The 22,513-nt window shown below is 48.5% G+C and overlaps 2 protein-coding genes across 2 annotated transcripts in view; one reads left to right on the top strand and one right to left on the bottom strand.

Annotated features, from left to right (window-relative positions):
* LOC309675850 (rho GTPase-activating protein 20-like) overlaps positions 1–10,344 on the top strand; it is a 38,334-nt gene extending 27,990 nt beyond the window's left edge. Inside the window, exons 9-15 of the mRNA XM_082488253.1 lie at positions 1,368–1,556; positions 1,991–2,166; positions 2,689–2,850; positions 4,046–4,155; positions 5,095–5,284; positions 5,933–6,050; positions 6,631–10,344. Coding sequence (XP_082344379.1) covers positions 1,368–1,556; positions 1,991–2,166; positions 2,689–2,850; positions 4,046–4,155; positions 5,095–5,284; positions 5,933–6,050; positions 6,631–8,372 — 2,687 coding nt within the window. The 3' untranslated portion in view covers positions 8,373–10,344. The remainder of the gene's footprint in view (positions 1–1,367; positions 1,557–1,990; positions 2,167–2,688; positions 2,851–4,045; positions 4,156–5,094; positions 5,285–5,932; positions 6,051–6,630) is intronic.
* Positions 10,345–15,844: 5,500 nt separating this feature from the next.
* Positions 15,845–21,909, bottom strand: LOC309675962 (adrenodoxin-like; the record flags this gene model as incomplete). Its single annotated transcript, XM_082488397.1, has 4 exons — positions 15,845–15,965; positions 16,222–16,351; positions 16,789–16,913; positions 21,731–21,909. 4 exons carry the CDS (start codon positions 21,907–21,909, stop codon positions 15,845–15,847), a joined length of 555 nt encoding a protein of 184 aa, XP_082344523.1.
* Between the last annotated feature and the right edge of the window lie 604 nt (positions 21,910–22,513).

Genomic DNA, 22,513 nt, shown 5'->3' with positions numbered 1-22,513 from the left:
GGTGGATCCATTGGTGACTTCTAAGCCCCTAGTTAGGAAGCTAACATGTTTATCGTACTTTTTTGGTATTTATTTAGTTTTCATTGCATTTCAGTTCACAAATAAGGAAACTGTTTTCCACACAAGGTGTTGTGTCATATTAAAAAACTAATTTGTTGCATACTGCTTCTTAACCTTGTTGTCCTCTGAATCGACGCCGTAATCTAACACAGATCTGATCTCACAAGCGCATGTGGGCCACTTGAGGCAATGCCCTTTACAGGCTGTTTATTTGAAAACTTTCCTTTTTAACAACTTGTGGCTAGGTTTTAGAAACTTCTGAGTTTTGAGGGGAAAGTAGATGTCTATGTAGAGGGATTTGAGGACAGTCATAATGGAGGAGAGCACTGGAGATCTGTAGGAAATGATTTCAGAAATACAAGAAACATTTTAGAATAAACCACTGAATCTTGTCTGTTAAGTGCTAAGCATTCATCGTGGAGATCACCAAAGCTGGAGTTTTCCAATAATTATAACAATAACAATAATATTTTTTATTTGTGGATTGCTGGCAAAAACAAGACAGCAAAACATAAGACTAAATGTACAATCTGCCAGAGAGGAAGCAAGGAAATAGGCTGATTTACCCAGCATCTAAACCAAAGCTATTAGATGCATTTAAACTGCTGCTTGCTTCTCTGACAGGTGCATCAATGGTGCAGCCATTGCTAGAGTGTTTTCCCCTATGGCATACTGCTTAGTTATGCCAAACCAGTAATCTCTGCATTAACTCTGCATTGTGTTTTCAGTGATAACCAATAAATTCATCCCCAGGCTCTCCAAGAAAGTTTATGCATGATGGTTTATGAAAGAACTCTTGCTTCAAAGACCGTATTGTCGTAGTAAAAGTATTATTCTAGAGCTCTTTAGACTGCATATGTTTATTTGTGGGTGTTTGTTGGTGTTTTCCAAGTTGTCGTGGCGCATGCTTACTTTTTGTATTCATCCGATACATACTAGACTGTCATAGTAAGCTAACTCCTACACAGAGCAATGCTTACAGTATTTTGTTAATGCAGTGGATCCCATAAGCCTATTAATAAGGACTTAAACCCAGTTAATAGGGCTTTGTTGCATAATGTTCTGGAGAGCTGCTAATGAAAAGTGGCTGGCCAGGTTTAACTGGGTGAACTTATTTATTTGTAAAGCAATGATCATATATATGCATAGATGTGCCCCGGCCTCTTTAGTCCACAGGTGGAGGGTTTGGGCAGCATTGCTGTGGTGGGAGCCATTGGATGTGGCTGCTTCCTCCTGCCCAAATTTGGAACTGGTTTCACATATCTCTGCATCTTCACTTGCTCTTTACACAACTCTCTGCTCAACAGGGCACGAGCATCCTTTCAGCATCGCATTGAACTGTCTCCGGGATGCTGCTGACCAGCAACAAGGAACCAACAATAACACCCTCCTGGCTGATGGGACAGAGGCTTCCTTCCTGGATCAGCTCCCAAAGGAAAAACAGTGTCAGTTTGTCCTGAAACCCAGGCTCCAAGCTCCAGTGCAGCTGAGGAGAGGTACATTACAGCCAGGCAGAGACTGTGCTGCTTCCCACGGCAATGCCAAACTCTTCCTAGCATCCTACACGTATCCCAGAGTCGCTCTCACACCTGAGTGTGTGCAACGAGAAGGAGATTGCAGAGGGGCTAAACTTGTCTGTGCAAGTATTCAGAAATAACTTTCAGTCCTTGATTAGCCCGTCTTAAATTGCACAGACAGCAAGGTTCCCCAAAGAACAGTGATCGAATAAGAGTTTAGCTGATTGCTGAGAGATGAACAAGTGGTTTCACTGCTGTATGTTATCTGACCGTCCCCACTAAGCCTGTAGTTATTAAACACGCGATGGTAGAAAGTCCTTGCTTTGCTGGGAGCTCTGCCTCCACTGCAGATCACTCACTGGCCAGTAGGAAGGACAGACAGATGTGTGACGAAGGTCTGTGTTTTCTTTCAGAGTCACTGCAGAAACACACCAAGAGGAAGAAGTCCTTGATCGACTGGGCCCTGCGCCGCAGCACCAGCACCCCCACGGGCAGCCCTCCCTCGCAGTCCCCTACCACCCCCCGGAAGCTCTTTGGCCTGTCTCTGTCGTCTGTCTGTCCTGACGGGATCCTTCCCAAGCCAATCATGGTAAGGAGCAGCCTGGGCTGTTCATCCTGACATAAACTTGATGTGTTTATCCCAGAATTTAAAGCCACTTATGGTATTTATGAGGATTGGATGGGGAAGACGACCAGCATTTGCTTGTGATTCAGCTCTAGCTCAGTAACAAGGGTGAGAGCATCCCTGTCCTGTGTAATCCACATCACTTCATGCACAGATGTCCATCCTGTTTCAATGGGTGTCTCTAACCAGGTCACCACAAGCTGACAAGGGGCAATGTCAGTGGGTTATGCCATGCCACATAGCCTAGACTTCATTCACTACAAGAGTCCGCTGGGCTCGCACTTGACGCAGGATAAGCGTAGCCACACGAACTGTACCTGCAACTCAGCTGACAGGCTCTTGTCCCTGGTTAAATCATGATAAATCTCCTGTATGTCTGTCCTCTTCCCGGTACTAACTAGGTCTTAGGCTAAGTATGTTATAATATGTGAGATATAGAATAAACAGCAGGGTAAAGCTCTTAAGTACAACTGGGCTTTCTCTTAGGATATGCTGCTCCTGCTGTACCACGAAGGTCCCTCTACCAGGGGCATTTTCAGACGTTCTGCCAATGCCAAGACTTGCAAGGAGTTGAAAGAGAAGCTGAACTCTGGAGATGATGTCCAGGTGGATGGAGAGTCAGTCTTTGTGGCTGCAGCTGTCATCACGGTATGTTTGGCCAATAACTCAGCTGGCTGGGCTAATGGTACCTTCCTTCTTTAAGGAAGCAACACGAGTCTTTATGGGTAGGGAAGGTTTCGGGGAGGAGGGGGGAAAGCGTATTCCAGCAAGGCACATTGTTACGCAATAGCTTGGTCCATCTGCACGGACAAAGGTATCTGCCTGACCCGGTGGTGGTTCTTTTCACGTGCAGGTGTGTGCAGTGGCCCTCAGGCCAGTGTTTAATTTTGCACCTCCGTGTACAAAGCAGCTTCCAGCAGGCAATATAGTAATGTCTACTTCCGAGACAATCGTGGTATCTCCACAGCGCCAAATAACATGCCAGAGTCCAGACTCAGCAGTTCAGATGCTGCACTGACATAGGCATGAAGCCCTTTGGTGGCAGCAGCACAGATGCTCTTTGTCCTTTTGGGACACACAGAAAAGACTGCGGGGAGATATGGGAGGACTCGTGCCATTTAAGAGCAACTGCTCTGCATCCCCCCCAAACAGAGAGGCCATGCTCAAAGGAGCTGGCCTGTACTACCTAGACCCTAAGCTTTCACCCTCTGATCAGCCAGTAAGCCAGAGGGAAAACAGCAACTCCAAGCAGAGGGGTTGTGGTGGGTGGGGATGAAGTTGCAGTAAGACCCAAGTTTTAGTAAGAAAAAGCCTATATCTTTTGCGCTGGCAATTAAATCCGGTCAGAACAATTCAGGCACCTAAATTATCAGAAAACATCCCTGTCTCTTGCTTTTGTTGGCCTAATACAAAAAACTGTTGACTGGGGGGATATTAAGGCACTTCCCAACGCAAGACATATATTAAGTTGTTAAATAGTCCCTGAGAAAAAAAAAACAGCAATCCTCATCGCTGAGAAACATTTCAAAAAGAGCTATGGGATGAGTCCTTTGCCTGCTGCAGTAGAGATCGGTGGTGTTGTGGAGAAGGGGCAGTGCAGAAGGTTTGTCTGGTTCTTCACCCTCTGCCACCAGCAGCTGCCACGCAGTTCTGCAGGGCTGCGGTGGAGGAGCCCTGAGGAGGACAGCTTGGTGGAAGTGGGGAGGGGAGGAGAAATGTATTTGTGTCATGTCTTGTTTTATCTTGTGCTTAATATGAATAAAAAATGACTGTATGCATGGTGAAACCGAAACAAGGAATTCAAAACTGACCAGACTGCTCTGCATATATATATTTAATTCAGGATTTTCTCCGAAATATACCTGACAGTGTTCTATCCTCAGACATGCACGGACTGTGGATGGAAGCTGTGGACACGGAAAATCGGGCACATAAGATTGAAGCTATCAAAAGGTTTGTAAAAGCCTTTGTAAAAGCTTCTTTTAGTGGGAGAAGTGGGAGCATACGGCCCTAAGCATAGACTTCATCTTCTGGGAGGCTCCTGGCAATGCTCCAGGCCACAGCAGAGCTATTGCTGATTGCCAGTGTCACTAGTCAGAACATTTTCCTTTCAATGGTCTTCTATGCACATTTTTAACATTTCTGACCCAAAAAATGTCATTAGAAAATTCTTTTCTGATGACCAGTTCAAATTACCAGAACCGGCAAACTGAAAAAGCACAATAATTCAGCTACCAGGAGTACATCAAATGTTAGTGGAATTAGATCCTTAACAATGGTAACTTTTTTCTTGTGTGCACAAAATGAAGCTGATCATCATATTGGCAGTTAGAAGGAATAGCCCTGCCAAGATGGTGACCGGGACCTTGAAAACAGCTTTACTGCCTTGAAACTGCTGCCCTGAGCAAGAGTAGTTTCTCAGCATCCTGTGGGATATGCAGCATATCAAACCTCTTCTTGTCAATGGCTCAGCTCAGTTTTTAAACCTTACCATCTGACCTGGGCCTCCTTCCCCCATTGTCTCTATAGCACGGGACACGGGCAATGGCATTGTCTCGCATGCTGCTGGCCTGGAGCTGTATGCATCTCCTTTGGGCGGTCATTGTTTTGTCGAGGCATTATGGACTTCTACCCACGTGTTCTGGACATAAGTCCCTCGGTCCCTCCAGCTCTGTGACCAGAGTGGGTAGGCAATATGGATGTAAAGTTGTGGCTCTCACATAAGCTGGTGGAGGGGAGCGACACAGTCTTACTTTATCATCAAATGTGAATGTCTCAAATTGGTTGCAAAAGGGCAGAAGGGGGCAAAAGTTTTGGGAAGCAACTTCTGATGTTTGAAGATCATATTTTTCTGAACGGCACTGTTTTCCTTTGTTCCCATTCCCTGAATAGTCTAGTCAACCAGCTTCCAGAGGCCAACCTCATCTTACTCAGACACCTCTTTGGAGTCCTCCATCATATTGAGCAGAATTCTGGAGTGAATCAGATGAATGCCTTTAACCTGGCTCTTTGCATAGCACCCAATATGCTGTGGCTACCAAGTCCCACTGGGCCTGAAGAGGAGAGCAGGTCTACAAAGAAGGTAATCTTTCATGGGTTTGGCCTCATGCTCGTCTTCCCCTTTTACTGCTTTTTATGGGCACTGTATTTTGTAGACTAAGGAAGGCATAGGATCAGTGACAGTGCCAGCTGAGTGGCATCCGAGCTTCATCCTTGCCCCTGCACAGCTGTGCCCATGCTGGTAGGGGAATTTAGACACTCACTTTATCCAGAATGGAAAGGGAAGGTGTGGGTGCTTTACCGTATGAATTTCCCATACGGTCAAGCAAGCACAAGAAAGATGGAGCAGCTGAAGTTAGACTCTGCCACTTCAGCTGGGTCTAAAGCCATCTTGCAGAGACCAAGTAAGCGATGAACATGACAGTGCATCAGAGGGGAGGAATGCCTGCTTGTAGCTTATGAGGTGTTATCAACAGTAGGGAAAATTGTAGAACGTGCTGTACCTGGCTCGCTGTAGCTCATATCCTTGTTCATGTAGCTCATATCCTTGCCCCAGGTGTAGTTCGTACAGATGCATTGCCACGTTCTTAACAGCTTCTTGAGCAAAGGGTTCTGTAGAAAATTGAATCTTTGTCAAAGGAAAAGGAACATTCTGGGACCGATTTGACTTGCTTTATATAGCTGGCTGTATTTTCCTGAAACTGACTCTGTGGGTTTGTGTCTTTGCCAGGTGGCCTTGTTAGTGCAGTTCCTGATTGAAAACTCAGGAGAGATTTTTGGAGGTGACATTGCTTCCTTGTTTCAAAGACCAGACAAAAAGAAGTCCAATAACTCAGAGGAATCTCTGGGTAAGTTGGTGGTACTCTATCTTCCAGAAATGTTTAAAATCTTTTAATAGGTAAACTCCTCATGCAAAAGATTTTGCTTTCCCTTCATGTCTTTTCCAAGGAAAAGCATTGAAAAACAGTTGGCTTTGGTTCTCCCTTTGCCTGTCAGGCATAGGCGGGAAGCGATGGCAAAGCAGAGGGCTGAGGTGCATCGCTTCAAACGTGTCCCTGAGGATGGTTGTCTTTCTCTGTGGCTGCTGTTCAACCTATTCCAGCCATCACAAGAATTTAGCGTAGCGTTAGCAATGCCGTTTCCCGGCAGTCTTTTCTTCCAGATTAGTTCTGTAAAGCTAAACTAAATGGTTGAATGGAAAGAGATCGAGTTTTGTTAACTATCCTTTGAATACCGGCCAGTGGTGAAAGCTCAGGTCATCAAGCCAGAATTTTTTATGTTGTTCCCAGTCCTGCTCTGCTCCCTGTGAAAATAATGGATTATCTTTGCTTTTCCATGGACTTGGTAATATTTCCCTGCCTTGGTTGTAAGGTACTATGTGGGGTTAGGAGACATAGGCAACAAATTAATTTGTCTTCTCTGCCCCAGGCATAGGCTTGGCTCAGCATGATGATTCCTCTGATGAGTTGGAATTTTCTGCTTGTGACCCAGAAGGACCAAAGCACCACCTGGTACCTGAAACAGATGCCATTTTTGAACCATCCAGCAGCTTGTTACTCGATGAGGATCAGGAGGACTGGGACTTGTTCAGTGAGATCACAGCCTGCTACCAAAGCAAAGCCCGGAAGAACGCCAGTGCAGACAGCTATGACCTCCTGGAAGAGGAGGGCTCCTTCTGCTCCATCGGCTCAATACGTTCACTCAGCCCGGCCAGGGACCGGTGCTCATCAGAGCCCAGCGTGTGCCTCAGCTCCCAGCTTCCTGCTCAGAGCCATGAGCCGGTGGCCCGCCAGTCCAGCTGCGATGCCACCATCATGCACAGCCATACAGACTACATCCACAGGCTCAAGCAGCTGCAGGTGGAGAGCCAGAAGTTGATTGATGAAGGCCTAAGCCCTGGGGTTAACATGGCCAGGCAGAACTTGCGGCAGTCGCCTCAGACCAGCTCTAGGGTGAAGAAGCTCAGTCTTCAGAAATCCAGCCTGTCCAACAGGTCCAGCTTCTCTAGCCTGTCCTCCACCACCACCTCCCCGTCTGCCTCCTCCCTCAGCTCCTTAGACAGTGCTTTCTCCTACTGCTCAGAGTCATCAGCCATTAGTCCCACAGACGTCTCATCCCTGCCGTTCATGTTCGGCACGTCTACCAGGCTTCATGCTGTGTCCCCCAAGATTGCCAAGAGGTCCCCAAAAGAGTGGCACAAGTCCTTCACGTCTCCTGTGCCTTTACATCCATGTGACCTGGACAGTTTCCATGAGTATGAACCCAAGGCTGTAGAGAGCAGTCATTGCTTTGGAGAGAAGAAAAGTTTTCCATCTGTCAGTGGAGCTGCTGTGGGAAGCCCACTAACTGACGTTGACTGGGAAGAAGAGGAGAGACAGCTGAGTTGTGCAGGGGACCCTGGCCCAGGGCTCAGGAGCCAGGATGATACCAAAGAGTTTAAACAAAACCCTGAGCTCCCAGCTGCCAGCCCAGCCAGGGAGAAACCCCCACAGATCGGCCACCAGCAGCACAGGGAGAAGACAGTGAAGAGCATAGAAGTCAAAAGTGTCGATGCCCACCCTCCGAGCCAGGAAAGCCTGAAGCGCACCAAGATAACTTTTTATGTGGCCCCAAATAAAGAAAGCTCTTGGGGGTCTCCAGTGGAAGAGGAAGAGGAGAGCTCCGTGGCAAACACCAGCGGCAGTGGCTCGCCCAGCAGCAGCAGTGAGCAAAGCCTGCCCAAGAGCTTGCAGACTGTGAGAGTCCATATCCCCCAGACAGTTTTCTATGGGCAGAATACCCCCCTTGTCCTGCAGTCCATCTCCAGGCGCTCCCGCCACGAACCAATGATCCCGTCCCCGCAGGCAGAGCACAAAGAGAGCCCCCAAAGTGCCTCCACTCCCACGGAGCTGGAGACCAAGCCAGTGGAAATGGCGCAGGCGCCAATCCAGAGCAAAGGCTTCAACACGTTCAGCCACACCATCCATATCATCCTCCCCGCCTCCATTCGAAATACCGTCAGGGAGTATTTCAAGCACGATGAAACCAAGACCTGTCCCATGGCAGAGGCGGAAGCGGTGGAGAATGAACTCCTTCGGAGCAGGGTGGAGTGGCTCAGGACCCAGCCAGTGGCAGAGGTGGCCACAGAGGAGCGTGATACAGTGGCATTTGCAGAAGAGACGTTTGTCTAGGGAGATGGGTGTAGGAGAACTGAATATTTTTTTGTGTACGTGCAGCAGAAAATATCCTGTAAGATATGATCCAAGGTGTGAAGAATCCAGCAGGCTGCATGGATAAGTGTAAAGTGACACTAATGTATATGTAATGTTGGGGTTTAACATTCATTTTGGCTGAGGGGGGGGTGGGTGTTCCTGTTTTTTCTTTACACCCTTTTTCTACAGAAGAAACTTCACTGGCTGAGTGTCTAGTGGGCTGAATGCCACCGGACTCCCCCTGTCCATGAGGGAGACCCTGTACAGGGTCTGACTCCATTTCCTTTTTAAAACAGAAAAGGAGAAGCTCTGCTTTGTTTTCTCCAGTCAGCTGCTGATGTGTGTGGATGACCGGAGAACTGGGACAGCTACTGCTCCATCAGAATTAGTTAAAAATCTTTATGCTCACACAAAATCCTCTGCTATTCACTGTTCATCACCACCATTCATCCGAAGGAAGACCCTTCACCTCCACCCCAGAAATCACTGCTGCTTTTTTCTGCTCGTCTTTTGTTCCCCAGCGGGCTAGCTCACAGTCTGCGCTCATTACTGTTTGAGGCTGGGTTGCAGAAACATCAAATGGAGCCCAGAGCCCAAAGCCCAGCTTTCACTGACAGACAGCATATGTAACATTTTAACCCCAAGATTGCTTTTTTTGCCAACTAATTGCGTATTGATTCTTTTCATATGTCCCCCAAAGCTCGCATTTGACAGAGCCACAGTTACTATAAAGGATTTTAGCACTGCCACTTTGGCAGGGCTATGAATGTTTGTCTTCTTCAGTGTCCTCTGGGAGTAGCTGGTCCTTTTAGTCCTAGTAAAAGGTGGCGTTATATTTCTCTAAATGATGGTGACATTTCAGAAGGCCCTTTCCAGAGGCAGTCATCAAATCAAATTCCTAGTAACTCTGAGAAGGACTTAAGCAGGATTTGGCTTTAGCATGAGGTCGAGGAATTGTGGAAGTTGTCAAGAATGTTGTCGAGTGGATGCTGAAGCAAAGCCCCATCTGGCCAGAAAGTTGTCAGACAGTCCATAAGCTGAGGCTGTCCAGGTTTCAACAGAGAAGCAGCGAGTTCCCACTCAGCGTGGTACGTGGCCCAGTGTGTGCCAGCAGAATGAAGTTTGGAGAAGTGGCAGGCAGGGATGTGCTAAACGGCCTGCTTGTGTTGCAGCAGTAAAGAAATGCAGCCAGTGGACTTTTGGAGCATCCCTGTGATTCCACTCAAGGCGACGCTCAGAAGCGCCATAGCCATAATGGGACTTGCTTAGTGCTGTGATGCTGCTAGCTGAGCTCTAAAAAGAAGCTGAGAGCACCACAGTAGTTTGACAGGTGTTAGGAAAATGATGGGAAAAGTCTCAAAGGTTAAAAGGTTCAGGATGTTTCATGTGAAGGTTATGTGAGAGTTTTCTAAGGTGGTTTCTGTCAGAGAGACACTCCTTTTACTCAGTTAACAGTGAATGGGTGACAGACAAGAGAAATACATTAATGATTGAAAAGTAGTCCTTGTGGAGTAGGTGCCCCCTGCAAGTGGCTGAGTGTCTGCAGTTAGCCATATCTGACCTGCCACGGGTCATTCCCTGGACAGGGAGGGAAGCCACCTCTGTAAAATGATCTAGTAGGTATCAGATGCCTCCACTCATCTGGCCCAGCACTCCAAATTCACACCGTCGAGTTCCAGGGCAGGGGAGAGAAGGGGAAGCCCAGAGCCCACTTTCCAAGGTGTATAGAGTTTGATTTGTTATACACAGGGTGTTCGACTCTCAGATGTGGCACCCTTGTGTCCCAGATCACCTTAGTGGCCCTTGTATGATGAAAGGTGTATATAATAGTAATACAACCACTCCCCCCCGCCATCATTTCCCTCACACGTGAACACTGACGAGGCATTCACAGTCTTTTTTCCAGAGCTACAGTTGTAACTATTTCAATAAAAGACACACAAGTTTGTCATTGTGGTGTGGTGATCAGCTTTTGTTCCCTTGCTCTTACTTCCCTCTCTTCTGCACTTGGGTGGTGGCATTCGCAAAACACCGAGCCGTGTTTCCCAGCCCAGATCTGTGAGTCTGGCCACACAGACCAGGAGCCCTCTTCCAGCAAATCAGCTCAGGCATTACTCTTATTTGTGTCTTTTCAGGAAGGTGAAACAGCAGTAAATATTATGACAAAAGCCTGTCTGTGCTTGGAAGAGACATTGTTCTGTATTCTAAACATGCCAATGGATTGGCAACTGGCTCAGCGTCTGGGCTGGTCTTTGTTCAAACAAAGGGGACCTGGACCACATGCAGACTAAGAGCTCACAATTTGCATCACCTAAAAGAATTACGAGCAAGTTAGAAAGAGATTAGCTTGTAGAAACACTGGGAGAGGCGGTGCAAGACACATTTCCCTCCTGTCATCTTAGGCTGCCTAATATGGGCGCATTTCCCTGGACAGTTGCTCCAACCCAGCTCTCCATTAATAATTTTCGTTAATTTAGAAGAAAACAAAATCCTCCAAAATTTATCGGAAAAAGATGGCACAAACCCCCTGTCCCTTTGGGAGCACGTGGCCACACAGCAGAGCCAGGGGGCTACACAAAACAGAGACGCGGCCACCCCAAGGGCACAAAGACCTTGCTTACCCGCTACCTCTACGCCCAGGCGTGGAAATCCGCAGCATTCCTTTTCGCAGCGTTCCTTTTCCATGAGCCCAGGCGATAACGCAATCCTGAGAGTCCAGCTTGCAGGAGATGAAGATGCTCCCTGCATTTTGGCACCCAATCCTACATCTCCTAAGTTAGCAGAAGTGTTCCACTTTCTTCCAGGCTATCAAGTACACATAGCAAATTAGTCATAGATTTCCTAGGGACAGCAGACCGGGACACCTGTGAGCTGTGCCACCATCCAGCGCACCCCAAGTAATAGTTGAGGAACAGGCAAGTGCCTCAAAGTAGTGCCCCTCCTCTAAACCTCCCAAATCCTGGCCACAGTCCCCATGGGACTGCGCCATAAAGACAAAAAGGTCCCAGAGCTCCTGGCTTCAGCTAAACAATAATGCCAAACTGCTGCTTTTAATTCTGGGAAACTCAATACCACAAGTTGCCCAAAATACAAATTCTGACTGAATTCTTGTGAGAGCAGCCTGCTTTCCTGTCGGTCCCTGGCAGGAGACACCCAGCAGAGGGTCATGGTGCCACCTGGGGCCGTGATTCAGCCCACACTCCCGCAGGAGCTTGCGGACGTGCTGTCAGTGCTCCCACCAGGGAAGGTGTCACACCAGGAAAAGCCGTGCAGCAGCTGACAAGTCGAGATAAGGATAAAGAGGGATGCTCTTTGCCTCCCTGCAAAGAGGGAAGGTGTGACTGTTTTAGCTTTGTCTTCCTTGTAAATACATGTTTCATTCATCTTCTGTCACGTGGTAGAGTCTCTGGACCAGCACTCCTGGAAAGTCCAAGTAAGACAATCACAAAACCTTCCAATAAGGGCCCCTTTCCTCAATAGGAGAGTACCCCATCCTCATAGTCATTGCCTCTGACACCGATTTACACCTGCTGAGAATGTGATCTGTGATGCCTTTGGGTGCTGCTTGATGTCATTTTCCTGTCATATATTATATCCAACTGCTCCCCAAATTCATCTCTCAAAACTCCCAAGTGGGATGTGCCCCCCCCCAAGACACAGAGCTGTATTTGGAAGTCACCAAGCAGTCTTGAAAGAGTTCCACAGCACCCAGCTCGCTCATACCAAGAAATACCAAATACACAGACAGTTGGCTTTCTGCCCCAGAAAGGCCACATTTTCTCTTAATGTCCTTGGACACAAATAGGTTTCCCTTCTCTCTCTGCCCTTTTTCAGATCAAAAGGACAGATTTAGTCCAAGGTGGCCTGACACATACTGAAAGCCCCACTCGGTGCCACACCGGACGCAGTCACTGGGGAAGACATGCGGTGTGGCGGCCACCCGAGAAGCAATGAGCCTTCATGACCTGCTCCCATTATAGATCAAGGCCAGACAAGCCCACCTCATTTGCCTTGAAGAGACAGTGACTCACGCACTTCAGCCTCTTCTCGTTTCTGCTCGGCATGTACGATTTGTTCCCGTACCCTGCAGGCTGACAGAAACCGTGATGGAAGTGCCCCGGGCACCTCCAGTCTATTTCAGCTGTCTCAGTCCCATTTCTGCCATCCCGACAGAGTCGGGAAAGCCGGTCTCCCAAGACATATTCTGCCCTCTCCTTTGCAGGCAGCTGCTTTGTGCAGAGCGCTCTCTGCTCTCCCACAGCCCCTTTGAGGGACCTTGCCAAAGAGCATACGGGCTATTTTGGCTACCTGCATATCAAAGCAAACAGCTTGCCCCAGAAACTTTTTCTTCCGAGGTCACCCACACTCTGATGAGGAACGTGACAGTTGCTCAACCCTTTCAAGCCGGCAGCTGTTCCCTCCTTCGCCATCCCACCAGCATGTGGCATCGCACCTGTATGGAGAGAGCTGACACCTTTTGGCAGAGGCAGCCTGTGGTCCACCTCCAAACTCAGAGAGGAGGGGGCTGAAGGGTGGGACTGCAAAGCAGTCTTCTGCAGAGGATTTGGCCCTGCACTGGCTGACGTGAAATGCCAATCAAGAGCCTCTGAAGCCACAGTGCACCACCACATCCATGGTCCCAAAACAGGGCTTGGGACCCTGCAAAAAATCCACCCCGCTGCATTCACCTCCTACAACAGAGTGGTTCTGGCCCACGCTAGAGAATTCCCCCAGTAGACAGCCTTCTGTTGGTTTCCCTGGATAAGATTTTGTATTGATTTTTGCATGATGGACCAGAGAGGAAGCCAAAGCCTATAGTGGGGACTTACAGGGTGTCACTCTTCATCCCTGCCTGAGAGCCCCACGCTGCTGCTGGCCCACCCTGAGAGGGGCAGGGCTCGTGTCAGCATTCCCACCGCCTTAAAGGCAGGCGTGGAGGTAGCACTGACACCACCAGAGATGGACGGCAGCTCTGAGTCTCCCGAGATGGAGCCAGTCACCACTCAGAGTGCCGGAGATGAGGAAGGAGGGATGGAGACGCAATGAAGCTGCATTCTCCTCCTCTCTGTCTGCTGTGCGTGGCAGGAGCTGCCGCTGCTCCGGGAGCTCCACCTCGTGCCCTGGCCAAGGCCATGGCCACAGCCACAGCCATGACTCGCTGGCACAGCCAGAAACGGTGCACAGGGCCGGCATTTGATGCCAGTGACTGGAGATCTGTGAGCTAGGAGATTACGTGCTCATTTTGCTGAACTTTTCCAGGTGGGTCCTGGCTTGCAAACCCAACACAAACACGGGTCAGCGGGGGTAATGGGTGAAAACTCCAGAAGCAGGCGGTCCCAAACAAAATCATTTAATATGCTTGCAGAGATCCTGACCTGTATAAGATTCTTTCTGCTCACTTTGCACCAGGATGCTTGAACTTGGAGTTTCCAGCTCTTATTTCAAATCTAAAGAAGCATTTGTATGACTGAAAGCATTTACCCTCCTCTCCCCCCAGCTACAGCATTTGGTCTAATGAAAGCTATTACCTCTCTCTGTACAAAATTTGGGGTTCACCCATCTCTAGTCAGGTACTATTGTCACAGGCTGAAACACCGCAACTTGTGGAATTCTACTTAATTTAATTTATTGCCAGTCAGCGTAAACTTTTCATTAATGATTCAGGTAATGAGGAGGGGAAAAAAAGATGAAAAACAATTAAACAAATAGGGACACACTTTTCCTCACCCTTCCACAAGCTCAACTTCAATCAAAGCCAACTGTCCCCCACCCCACTTCATTGTCTCAACATCCCTTGTTTTCACCAGTCCCTCCCAAACCCTTCCGTGAGGGAAGAGGTGGCACAGGAGGTCAGGAAATGTGCCTAACAGTTTCTTTCTGCCAGTCCTGCCTTCTTACTCATTTACTTCCAGTGCTCCTGGTTTCTTAATTGTTACCTCCGCTCAAGTGTTGATGCTCCAGGGCCCGCGAGTCCCCCAGGGGTGTCCCTGCCCTGGCGTGGGTCGCCCATGGGCTGCAGTCCCTCAGGGATGTCTCTGCTCCGGCGTGGGTCATCTATAGGCTGCAGTCCCTTCAGAGGTATGCCTCCTCTGGGACAGAGCACCTCCTTCCGCGACCATTTATCAAGCTGGGTCACCAACACTGTCCCCTTCCACCTGCCTCCTCCACTCCCTCCTCCCGTGTCAGCTCCCGCACCTCCTTCTGTGTGCGTGTTCCTTGTGGCTCCCACCCCTAAGGGCTATCACTCCTTCTTAAATAGATTCGGTCACAAGTGTCACATGCTCCTCTGATTGGACTTTTGGTGCGCAAAGGGGTTTTTACGCTGGTTTCAGAGGCAGCTGGAAGGGGCTGTGACAGGCAGAGAGCAGTTCCTGACCTCCCACACAGGGCAGTCCCTCCCCCCGATCAAAACTCTGCAATTTACGCCAAATAAAACTGTCAGTGCTCTAGTACAAGATAAGCATTTTTTAAATGTATACATCTTTTATGGGGTTGATACCTTGCCTAAGAACTGTAACTTGTTGGTTTAAATCGGTTGCTAAACATAGCCTGGGTTTGAAGTAAAGCCATAGGAAAACTTTCTGTGCGGAATTCTGTTTGGAAAACTCGGTTACAGATCATGGGTTCTCTATGACATTTAGATGGCAACTATGACATATTCACTCAGACACGAGGGGAAAATCCGGTCAAGTAAACTGGGGCAACAGGATATTATGCCTAAATTTCCATCAAACTCATTCTATTCCGACCAGGCTCATGTTACCAGCAAAGTGCATATCGTAGGTCTAAAAGCCTGATTATTACAATTTTATTTGACGTATGTGGCAATGACAGCAATGGGAAAATTTCACATTTGGAGAAAGTAGCAGAACATGGCATATAACCATTCAGTGACATGTAACGTCTCAAATTCATAGAAAGCGGTTCCCTTTTATAGGAAGTGTCAGCATTCAAATGGTTATCAGTATGTTCTCGCTAACCAAACTCCATTAGCCTATTTCACCAAGCCAATCAGCGCACCGCCTTGTGTTTGGAACAGCTATCTCTTCTTAAGCTTCCCAAATTGGGAAAAATCTGCTCTACAGTTGAAGAGCCAAGCCTCGCAAAATTCCCAGCAGTTACTTAGAATAGCAGAATTCCTTGAATTTCAAAGGAGAGGGTGAGTCACATACAGCACAGATGTTTACTGTCACCCGCCCAGGGAAACGTAAGGCCATACGCTTTAGTCCAGTCGAGTTCAGCAGAGCATTAAGCACTTAACTTAAAACACGTACCAAAGACCATAGCATTAAGCTTTGTTTAAATGAGAGATTTGCCAATCAGGCATTTATACTGAATCAGACCTCTACGGTCTACTGCAAGGCAGCCACAAAAAGCAATAGCGTTAACCTAAAGCGAAGTACCCGCCACACCTAAAACGAGGACGTGAGCTGTGCGGGAGTCGTTTCCAGTTACTGTTTGCTTTGCTTTCCAACCTCCAGCTGCCTCCTGATGTCTGATACATCCATGGGGACCCGCACCGTCAGACCATCCATCGACTTCTTAACGCACACCTGGCAGCCAAGGCGAGATCTGAGAAGAAAACATGAAGTGAGGCTCATCTGTTCCCACGGTAAAGGAAGAAATTCCCCACCCATATTGGGATGTCTGGTCCAGGCTGGGTTTTCGCTCAAGTTCCTCTTAAAGGTCTCCTGTGCCCCGGGAGAAAGCAGCTCTAGAGGCACAACCGTAATACAGAATAAGTCCTGTCCCCTTGGGAAGAGGTGCCAGGTACTGAGAATCTGCCCCAGAGGCTTGAGAATCTACTGCCATCAGCAGGGAGGCTTACGTCTCGGTGAGTCCATACGCCAAGTCCAGCATGTCCAGCTCTTCGTCTGAGACGGCATCCAGCTTTTGGAAGGTGTCCTTCTCAAAGATGAGGTGACAGGTGGAACAGGCTAATGTCCCTTCACAGGCACCTGGTGGAGAAAGGAGGGAATGACAGCAAATTAGAAAGCAATGGGGTGAGAGAGATCATCTTGGAGAACAGTCTGAGGAAAAGGTCCATTAACAGATCTGGAGCGCGTCAAAAGAGATGACACAAAACACAACAGATGGATGCAGATTTCAGCCTGCCTTTTCTCTGGGAGGATCACAATCAGTTTTCAAATTTGTACGTCAACTTTAACCAGCCAAACACATTGACACAGGCTGCTGGAATCCCAGCGGCGACGGTGTGGAAGTGACACTGCCATCTCAGTGTGGTAAACCAGCCCAGAAAGCAGCCGTTGGGGAATAAAAGCTTGCTTCATGGTCTCACCAGAACACAGTGGCATGTGTACCTATTCCCAGGTACCCACTGGTCACAGCACAGACACATAAACCCCAAGAACACATACCCTTGAGCAACACCTACCAAATCCATCAATGGCCAAATTTTGATTGACTACCACTTCCAGCAAACTCTCCCCTTCTTTGGCTGTGGCCGTAAGTCGCTCTCCATCCCGATTTATAAAATGCACGGTCACCTGGTCTGCAGAGCTGTAAGACAAGTTTGCAAAAAATCAGAGAAGGCCACTGTTGAGGTCTTTTGGCTGAGCACTAGAGAGACAGCACACGGAGGGAAATGTGCATACAAACACTTTCTGGAGGGATTACACCACGCATGTCAGAAAAAATTCGGGTATCAGTCTCAGTGGCCGGCAAATCTGAGTTGACCCAAAATATTTCCCACTTTATCAAACTTCCCCCAGAATAAATGCTTAACTGCGTGTGAACAAGTGCAGATGCTCTGCGCCTGCTGCCTCTGTTCGGTCTGGCTGGCGGAGGGAGTGTTTTCTGGCAGGCAAAGTATTTGCAAGCCCACGATATTAATCCTGAATGGAGTGATGTAATAACAAAAAAGAGTGCTCAGGATCAGATACTAATCATGCAATAAGGGCTTTTGTCATTCACGTTTTGTTTCCCACTCCCTTCCCAAGGGGATTACTTGATGACTCTTCCTTTTCTGCTGCTTGTTCTTTCATGAAGTGCCCACTCCTTCCCAGAACTCAATCACGGGGAGCCTTGTTATGATGCGACTCCTCTGAGCTGATGTGATCCTTGCGCAGGAGAAATTGCTGGTTATTTTGACAGCCTGCAAGATTTAATCTGGTAGAGAGTTAAGAACAAGACCGTCAGCATCTCTTAGTGCTGGCTTGTGGAAACCACATCTACAAATAAGAGGGAATCAGCATCCACTTCATCTCCTCCAGACCAGGTTCTCCCCACCAGTGTGGAAAAGGCTGCCACCCTCAACAGCAGCATCAGGGATTTCTCACCAAGACTGTATATTCTGAGACCATCTATTATATTTGCCAGGGGAAGCGCACGAGCAAACAGTGGCTTTTCTTAGTGTACATACCCAAAAGGTCACTTGGAAGCAGGAGGTCCCAGTTACCCAAAAGTCCCACCTCCTGTGCTGAAACAGGGCAGCACCCTGGTGGCAGTGGGTATTTTGCCCAGTACCTCTCAACGTGGCACTGCCCAAGTGCCCATCATCTGAAAGCGCAGGACATTCTCCAGGGGCAGAAGCCGGGTCCAGCCTCTATTCTTCCAACAAGCTGACAACACGTGCCACTCTCCCAGATCTCTGGGAAGATCCATCTCTGTCTCCCACATCTCTGATAAGCTCCCAAGCATAAGCAGTGTCAGCGCTGCCCCGTGGCCTTGCTGCTCTCATTTCTGGCGTAGGAAGAAAGAACCACAGCCTTGAAGATAGGGTGAATTTCGCAGTGAGAACTGGCCAAGCTCACAGTCTCCTGATTTTTTTTTCACTTACACAAGGCTGAGCGAAGCATCGTCCAGCTTCTTCCAAATAAAGTGCTGTTTGGTATAAAGCTTGGTAACACTTCTCCTGGAAGCCCTGGGGCCAGTGAAACAGACAGCGAGTATGGCTCAGAGCTCTGAGAATTTCTAGTCCTGATTTCTTGCAATGTATTTGCAGTATACACTGAATACAAACTGTCACAGCCACAGAGTCACAGGTTACAGCAAACCCACCAGCCGAGGAAGCGCTGAAGCACCTACACTCCTGTGTGCCAGGCAGGCATCCTCTTGGAAAGTCACAGAGATTGGGAGGAGGAATTGGTTAGATGGGAATCATCCCTGGGATAGCAACAGCAGCAGCTGAAGGGACTTACCCTGCCTGCCCACCCCTCTCTGCTCTGTGGCAGATGAAAATGAAGCACGTGGAGATCTCTGCTGATTTGCTTCTAACATTAAGCACAGAAATCTATAAGGATTGAGTTTAAACAACTCCCTTTGCTCTTTCTTAACTCAGAAGAGGCAGAGGTGGAGTACAGTATCCAGCTGAACACAAGACAGGAAAGAATTCCTGTAAAAATGTCATGAAAAGGGGGAAAGAAATGTTCTCCTCTCTCAAATTTGCAGGTCTTTTTCATTCTGCTTCATATAATTCACAATCACCATCTAGATCTAACCCCATTTACCCGCTGACAAATCATCGCAGTACATCTCTAAGTCATTAAGGATGCCGTTTCTTAAGATGTTGTCACATAGACTTCATCAGCAAGACTTCAGGCGCAGAAAATTCCAAACAATTCTCTCTTTGGCAAGCCGATCCCCACATTCCATCGAAATTCGGAAATGGAGAAGAGAGATGAAACAATATTTTTTTGCCTTCTCTGCTCTTTTGTTTCCAGCTGCGTCTTGATTCAGGCAGCAGGACCAGCACACAGGGGCCGCTGTACCTTCAGCTGAGGCGGGCGGCTTCCTGTTTTTCAGAAAGCTTCGGCAGAAAACAATGCCCGGGCCGTTAGTCTGCAGCAGGGTCCCCTGGTTATGAAAACAGCTGTGAAGTTAGCGCCCAGACCGTGCTGCAGAGGGAAGAGTTTCCCCACGTGCAGTCAACGCACAGCCGAGCAGGACCACCCTAATTCCCTCAGCAAACAGCCAAAGAACACCTTTAAGACATTTCAGTCTCCTTCACAGGGACACTCACAGACATTTCTTTGTAAATAAGCAGTTTAAAGACTAGTTCTCAAATGTCAAAAGAAAACAAAACAAAACGACCCTTTATCTTTTGATGGATTAGACCCGTTTATCCCATTTTTATGTCAAGTAGGCAGGTTTTCTCGCAACGTCGGTTTTACAGCTATGGGCGAAATAATTTGTTACACAATAGAAATGGTAAAGTCATAGGACTTTACTTAATGCTGCAACGCAATGCATTCTTCAACAGGATAATGCGAGCTGGCTGCCTGCAAGCAGAGAGCGCTGGATCCAGCAATCCCCAAAGCTGCACACGTTTATTGACAGAAAACACAATTTGTGTTGTCTTTGATGCACCTAGAGCTTCAGTTGACATCAGTCCCAGGAGAATCCCCACACCAGGCTCCGGCGAACGTAAGGGGGATTTGTTCCCTGCTGTTCCTGCTGGACACACCCCAGCTTTAACTCTTGCTGCCGGTTAAATGAGCCCTGAGGTGGCCGAGTTGGATATAAGGAAGCAGAGATGCTATTGCCACAGGCCCCTGCATGACTCTGGACAAGCCTGGGTGCAGCAGTTAACCCTTCTCGAGAGCAGGGGTGATGCCCAGCACTCCTACACCACGACACAGAAAGCACCTGTGAGCAGCCTCGCTCTCTTCGCCGGCTGTAGGAGAACTTTAAGCTGTTTGTCTGCGTTGTCAGTAGAGGTTGGGGGTATAAACCCAGCCCGATTACTCCTCGTTTTCACTGCGCAGTTCAGTCATCTCCCACAGACCCACTCACATACTGGCCTAGTTGTCTTCATATCCCCCGAATCAGTCCCAGGCTTGAGTCTCCTCTGGAGGCTACCTGCTTCAGGTACCCGAGGCTTCAAGGAGAGCCTGGAAAGAAAATCTGTAGCTTTTATTTTCTATTTGCTTCTGAATTTGTTTATCAGCATTTTTGAAACTATGAAAAAAAATCCTCTCACATTTTGTTAAGAAAATAAGTTTGAACCAGGATTTTAAAAACAACTCAAAATTGATTAGACTAAGTTTTGCTTAATTTAGGCTGAACTATTTTACAATGGCATTACTGTCCCAGGGCACATGGTCAGAGCTTTGGAAAGATCTTATCAGGATGTGACTAACTCAGCGCTCCAAGTTCAACACATGCCAACGGATTATTCCCTTTTTAAAAAACACTCAAACTTTGTGATGCAGGTAACTAAGGGGGTTTCAAGAAGGTTTTTCGTCTCCCTGTCAGTGTTTTTCCCTAAGAGATACTTTCCAAGGCCATACAAAATAGCAAGATTCCTACAAGCACTGCAAAAGATAACTTCATAAGCAACAAAGCAATTAGAAAGAAAACCTACTGATAACGAGTCTTCATAAATCCCATTAAGCAGGATTGTCAGAATAACTTTTCTCTAAGGTCGGATAGCAAAATGGCTTATTGTGTTTTCCGTCATCTTGGTTGGGTCTTTTTCGCAATGTCTTGCAGATTACAGTCTGATCCAGATCCTCCTGGTCTAGGAGATCTTCAAATTCCCTTTATTTTGCTCGGAGAACTCTCAGTTATCCCTAAGGACCAGTGAGGAAAGCCTGGCAGGGCGTCTGCTGTAGTTCCTGCTGCAGGAATACAGAGGAGTACCCTGTGGCAGGCGGCCTCTTGTCAGCCCCATCCCTTCGCCACACGGGGACAGCCTGCTCCTGCGGCTTTAAGATTTCCTCCTTGTAGAACGTCCAGCCTTCCTGGACTCCTTTGCCCTTCAGGACTGTCCCCCAAGGGACTCTGTCAACCCAGCTCCTGAACAGGCCAAAGTCTGCCCTTTCAGATCCCTGGCGGGGAGTCCTCCACCCTGACAGGCACCAAATGCATTTAAAGGCATTGCTGAGCACAAACTTCTGACCAATCTCCACCGCAGAGTTCAACTCACAAACTCGGCCACCACGATGGCCTGTGCACCCTGTCCTGAGGCAGGATGCAACCCAGTGGTCCTCCCAGCTTCCCCACAGCAGGAACACGGCAGACTCGTGGCTCAGCTGTCCGACACGCTTTGCCCACCATCCCCGTTCCTCCTCAAAGGCTGCTGGCTGCGCCCCAGCGGTCAATGGACTTTTGTGCCACATTGTCATCTGCACGCTCTGATCCAGGCCACTAGCTGTGGCCTCCACAGCTCCAGAAGGAGGGAGCAGCACCTCTCACAGACTGCACCACCTTCCTCCCATCAGCATCTGCTCAGCCTACGCTTCCTCATGCGCCACCGCCTGTTTTGCACTGGCCTCTCTCTTCTCCCTTCGGTGGAGCAAGGCAGCATTAAGTGCCTGTCCCTCCTGAAAATGCCCTTCTGGATGCAGCAAGGTGGGGTTCAACATTTTACTCACCTCGAGTCCCCAGGGGTGTCCTGGAGCTTGTGCGTGGAGCTGAAACCTCTTTCTGACCCCCGCTTAGCTGGCGTGCGATGCTGCTCAGTCACTCCACAGAGATAAATGAAGCGAATTTTGCTCACATTAAGTCCACTTAGCAAGGGTCGCATGAGCCCCGAGATGCCTTGAGCTATCATGCTACTGAGGGTCCTGCTCCGCGTGCGTCTCCTGCGCTGTTGCTTGTTGCAAAGTGGGCTAGATTAAGAGTTATAAGTACAGATGAGAGGGGGGGAAAGAAAGAAAGAAAGAAAAAACTAGGACAGCCTCCGTGGGGGTGGAGGGAGGGAGGGAGGAGGGAGGGGAAGGAGGAGTGAGGGATGGACAGAGGGATTGTGCTTGGATCTTGCTGCAGTCCACCCCGCCAGGGGATGGGAATTGGGTGAAGCATGGTAACGTGAGCATCATTTCCATGTACCAGTCCCCAGGCAATGCTCACCTTGTTTTGCCTTACAGACTTCCCTTTAGGAACCAGACCTAAGTCCAGTTTCAGGAGCAATATTCACTGCAATGTCTAATCACACGAGGGGCTGCAAGCTCAGGGCTGGAAGAGCAGACCGGCAGGAGCACAGACGGCTGCTGCCTCAGGAAGAGAGGGGCATGCCGGTTCTTACAGCCACGGGGTGAGAGCAAGACTTCCAGATTCCACTCTTGATGTGGATGTCATCCAGCCACATGACCGCCTTCCCCAATACTGGAAGCTCCCAGCTCTGAGACATGAATATTCACTTACTTCACAGGGCA

Source organism: Vanellus vanellus (genome assembly GCF_965231255.1).
Source record: "Vanellus vanellus genome assembly, chromosome: 10".
NCBI lineage: Eukaryota > Metazoa > Chordata > Aves > Charadriiformes > Charadriidae > Vanellus > Vanellus vanellus.
This window is presented reverse-complemented; position numbering and strand designations above follow the sequence as displayed.